Source organism: Suncus etruscus, chromosome 3 (genome assembly GCF_024139225.1).
Source record: "Suncus etruscus isolate mSunEtr1 chromosome 3, mSunEtr1.pri.cur, whole genome shotgun sequence".
NCBI classification, from domain to species: Eukaryota; Metazoa; Chordata; class Mammalia; order Eulipotyphla; family Soricidae; genus Suncus; species Suncus etruscus.
Window position 1 is genome coordinate 36,103,129 of NC_064850.1, and position 4,726 is coordinate 36,107,854.

At 48.5% G+C, this 4,726-nt stretch overlaps 1 protein-coding gene across 1 annotated transcript; it reads right to left on the bottom strand.

Annotated features, from left to right (window-relative positions):
• Positions 1-1,966: 1,966 nt before the first annotated feature.
• On the bottom strand, positions 1,967-2,503 carry LOC126004265 (high affinity copper uptake protein 1-like). The gene has a single exon (XM_049770725.1). It carries the CDS (start codon positions 2,501-2,503, stop codon positions 1,967-1,969), a length of 537 nt encoding a protein of 178 aa, XP_049626682.1.
• Between the last annotated feature and the right edge of the window lie 2,223 nt (positions 2,504-4,726).

Here is a 4,726-nt window from a genome sequence, read left to right on the forward strand (position 1 = left end):
CTATTTTACACGTTCAGTCTTATCAGTATCAGATCCTACAAGAGACCTGAATAAGAAATAAATCCAGGGGCCAGAGTGGTGTCGCAGCAGTAAGGCATCTCTACCTTGCCCACGCTAGCCTAGGATGGACCGTGGTTCGATTCCCCGGCATCCCATATGGTTTCCCAAGCCAGGAGTGATTTCTGAGCACAGAGCCAGGAGTAACCCCTGAGCATCACCAGGTGTGGCCCAAAAGCAAAACAAAACAAAAAATCCAAAAACCAAGTAGGATTCCAGGGATCAGAGCAGGGCTTGCCAATTACAAGGCAAGCACCTACCCACTATGCTGTCTCTCCAACCCAGGCTCTTTTATTTTTTTGTTTGTGGGTCACATCCAGGGGTTACTTCTTCTGGCTCTGCGCTCAGAAATCACTTGTGGCAGGCTCAGGGAACCATATGGAATGCCAGGAGTTGAACCGGGTTCATCCTGACTCAGCTGCATGCAAGCCAAACACTCTACTACTGTGCTATCGCTTCAGCCCCTGGCCTTTTTATTTCTGATGATCCCCTCCACCTTCCATCATTCTCATTGCTGAGGGTGTGATGCCATCCATGCATCCCCAACTGTGGTACTCATTGTTTTATTGTGATGCTCTACAAATGTCTCACCATAGTGTTCTCTACTTGAGCTGTGGTGCTTCCACTCTCTGCCTTGGGGTCACCATATTTATTTGAGGCTCAAAAGCTTGTGGCGGGCATCAGAGCAATGTACAGTGGTAGGGCACATGACTTGCACATGACTAACCTGAGCTCAATCCCATATGGTCCCCTGAGCACTCCCAAGAGTTGATTCCTGAGTGCAGAGCCAGGAATAACCCCTGAACACTACCGGATATGGCCCCCAAACAAACAAAAGACTTGTGGCAGATCCACGCCTGATTCTTACTGTGCTGCACAGATAGGGAAGGGTTCTCATATCCAGTTCCACACAGTTTTGTCTCAGGGGTTGAAATTCATAGCCACAGATGCTCAGACAGCTGCTGAGTTGCTGGCTGGTCAACACAACATTCAATGGTTTGATTTTCAACCATCTGGTTTTGTCTTTTTTGTTTTGTTTTGTTTTTTGTTTTGTTTTTGGGTTACACCTGGTAGCTCAGGGGTTACTCCTGGCTCTATGCTCAGAAATTGCTCCTGGCGGGCTCAGGGGACCATATGTGATGCCGGGATTCGAACCACCGTCCTTCCGCAAGCAAGGCAAATGCCCTACTGCTATGCTATATCTCTGGCTTCTGGTTTTGTCTTTTTGTACTGATGGTCAGCCACCTATTTGAGACGGATGGGTTTATCCTAGCTGACACATGAAGTGGGATGACTATTAAAATTGCAGCACAGACCAATGCCCATATACACATACAACCCCTCCCACACACACCCCATGCTTGTTCACTCACCACCCTGTCCTTGGTCCCAGCCTCCCTCTACCCACCACTACTAGTACCGTCCACCAAGAAAACATGATGCAATTTCATGACCAAGTCAGAATATTTGAGCTCCTTTATTGAGAAAAATGTTCCTGGATTTCCCCAGGTCACAATTTAAGTACCCTCCATCCTGGCAGAAGGAGCACATCCTTTTTCACCATTAACCCATCAAGAACCCACTCTTGCCACACAACAACTATCAAACAAAAAGCAAGCAAGGGATGAAGTCTGGACAGAACAAGGCAGAAGGTGGAGGAAGCCCCACCACATCTCCATCTCCAAACAAGGATTTCAGCTCAGTAGAAACAGCATCAAGGGCTGGCGGCCACATAAGCACCCCTCTCCAGAACAGCAGCTCAGGAGCCAAAGTGGGGAGATGCCAGGAGAGGGGTCCTGTCTTCCAGGGTGCCTAGGAGCAAATGCAGACCTCAGGTAGAGCAAGTATAAGAGGTAGCAACCGGCATTCTAGGCTGGGTTCGTTGCCAAACTCCTTGAGCTTGACCTTGTCATGGCCGAACCATTTCAGTGTCCATTGGTGGTGAATCCACCACCTTTGCCTTCTTCTTGCCAAAAAGCCAATACAACAAGGCAGTCACCAAGGCCACAGACAAGGTGAAGAAGGATCTGTAGATCATTACAGTGAGCAGGAGCAGGCAAAAGAGGAGCACTTGGAGGAGGAGCAGCACCATGTTCAGGAAGGGATGGCAGGAGCTGGGCAGCTTCATGAGACAAGATCCATCTGGCCCCGGGATGGGTACTGATTCAGCGGGGATCCCCTCTTCCATTTGGACCTGATGCCCCTTCAGGACACTCTTTGGTCCTTCAAAGCTTCTTGCTAGGAAGAACACCATGATGAAAGCCATAACCAAGCCTAGAACCAGCAGTTCTGCCTTCTCGTGTCCAGATGACAAGGTCGTAGACACCGTCATCATCATTGTTGTAGAGTCTGCACCACTGTAGGACAGTGGCTCTGAGGTGGTCTGGGGATGGTGAGGAGGTGGCGTGCTGCTACGGTGGCCCGCATGATGGTACAAATGATGCATTTTCCCAGGAAAATGTGTCCGTAGATTTGAGTTCTATTCTGGAAGCTGGCACTGGCCTTCACCTTCAGCAGTCACAGCTCTTTGAGAAATCCCTGGATCTTATAAAGAACCTTTTGAGACCCTCCCTAGACCTTCCCTTTAGTTCCTCCCTGCTAATCCCTTCTAGGCCATCCCCCTGGACCCCTCCTTTGGGAACCTCTCTAATCTTTTTTTTTTTTTTTTTTTTTTTTTTTTGGTTTTTGGGCCACACCCGGCGGTGCTCAGGGGTTCCTCCTGGCTGTCTGCTCAGAAATAGATCCTGACAGGCACGGGGGACCATGTGGGACACCGGGATTCGAACCAACCACCTTCGGTCCTGGATCGGCTGCTTGCAAGGCAAACGCCGCAGCTGTGCTATCTCTCCAGGCCCAGGAACCTCTAATCTTGGTGGTATTGAAAACTTAGAATTGGGGCCATAAAGATAGTACATCAGGTAGGGCATTTGCCTTGTACATAGCAAACCAGGACCAACATGGGACCAACCTGAAACTGACCTAGGACCAACCTGGGACAGCCCCGGGTTTGATCCCTAGCATCCCATATAGTCCTCCAGGCCTGCCAGGAGCGATTTCTGAGGACAGAGCCAGGAGTAACCCCTGAGTACCGCTGGGTGTGTCCCCAAAAAAAAGAACAACAAACAAACAAAAAAAGAAAACTTAGAATTGGGATGGGGGGCCGGAGAGATAGCACAGTGGCAGGGCATTTGCCTTGCATGCTGCCAACCTGAGACAGCCTGGTTTGATCTGCAGCATTCCTTATAGTTCCTCAAGCCTTCCAGGAGCAATTTCTGACTACAGAGCCAGGAGTGACAAGTGAACACCACTGGGTGTGGCCCAAAAACGTAAGTAAATAAATAAATAAATAAATAAATAAATAAATAAAAAAAATGCATTTTTTTTAAATGCGGTCAGGAAAGACAGTGTAGCAGGTAAGACACTTGCTTTGCACATGGCCAACCTGGGTTTAATCCTCCACATCACACATGGTCCCTCAACATCACTACAATTAATCTCTGAGCCCAGAATCCCTGAACCAAGAGCATTGCTATTGTGGTGCCTTGCAACAATTTTTGAATTAAAAAAAGTCTAAAAGGGGGACCAGAGGGGCCAGAAAGATAGTATGGAGGTAAAGTGTTTGCCTTGCATGCAGAAGGATGGTAGTTCGAATCCCGGCATCCCATATGGTCCCCGAGTCTGCCAGGAGAGACTTCTGAGCATAGAGCCAGGAGTAACCACTGAGCGCTGCCGGGCGTGACCCAAAAACAAAAAAAAGTTGGGGGGAGGCAGAGAGATAGCATGGAGATAGGGCATTTGACTTGCATGCAGAAGGACGGTGGTTCGAATCCCAGCATCCCATATGGTCCCTCAAGCCTGCCAGGAGTGATGTCTGAGCATAAAGCCAGGAGAAACCCCTGAGTGCTGCTGGATGTGACCCAAAAACCAAAAAGAAAGAAAAACCCTACCAGTACCAGCTTGCTTTTCAAACCCATGTCCCTGAGGACATCTCTCTCGTCTATTTCCACCCTGGAGAAGCCTGTACTCTCTCACACATGTACTTGTCCTGCTCTTTCCCCTCACATCACATCTTTCTAAATAAGTTTAAATAATAACTATCTAGCTTTGGAGTAATAGTAGTAATAATAATCATAATAATAATAATAAACAAAGCAAAAACATTTCTTACAGCTAGCTAGAAATAGGGGAGACTTCTGGCACAAAGGAGGGTGCAGGGGCCAGAGCAATAGTGCAGCGGTAGGGCATTTGCCTTGCACACGGCTGATCCAGGACAGACCTGGTTTAGATCCCTGGCATCCCATATGATCCCCCAAGCCATCAAGCCATGAGCTTTTTTTTTGTTTTTGTTTTTGGATCACACCCGGCAGCGCTCAGGGGTTACTCCTGGCTCTATGCTCAGAAATCGCCCCCCGGCAGGCACATATGGGATGATGGGATTTGAACCACTGTCCTCCTGCATGAAAGGGAAATGCCTTACCTCCATGCTATCTCTCCGGCACCCAGGAGCTATTTCTGAGTGCACAGCCAGGAGTAACCCCTGAGTGTCACCAGGTGTGGCCCCCAAACAAAAACAAAACAAAAATAAAAACAAAGGAGGGTGGGGTTGGAGGTGGAGAAACAGAACAATTAGTGGGAACTCTTCAGGATGTCTAGGATTGGATTCCATGGT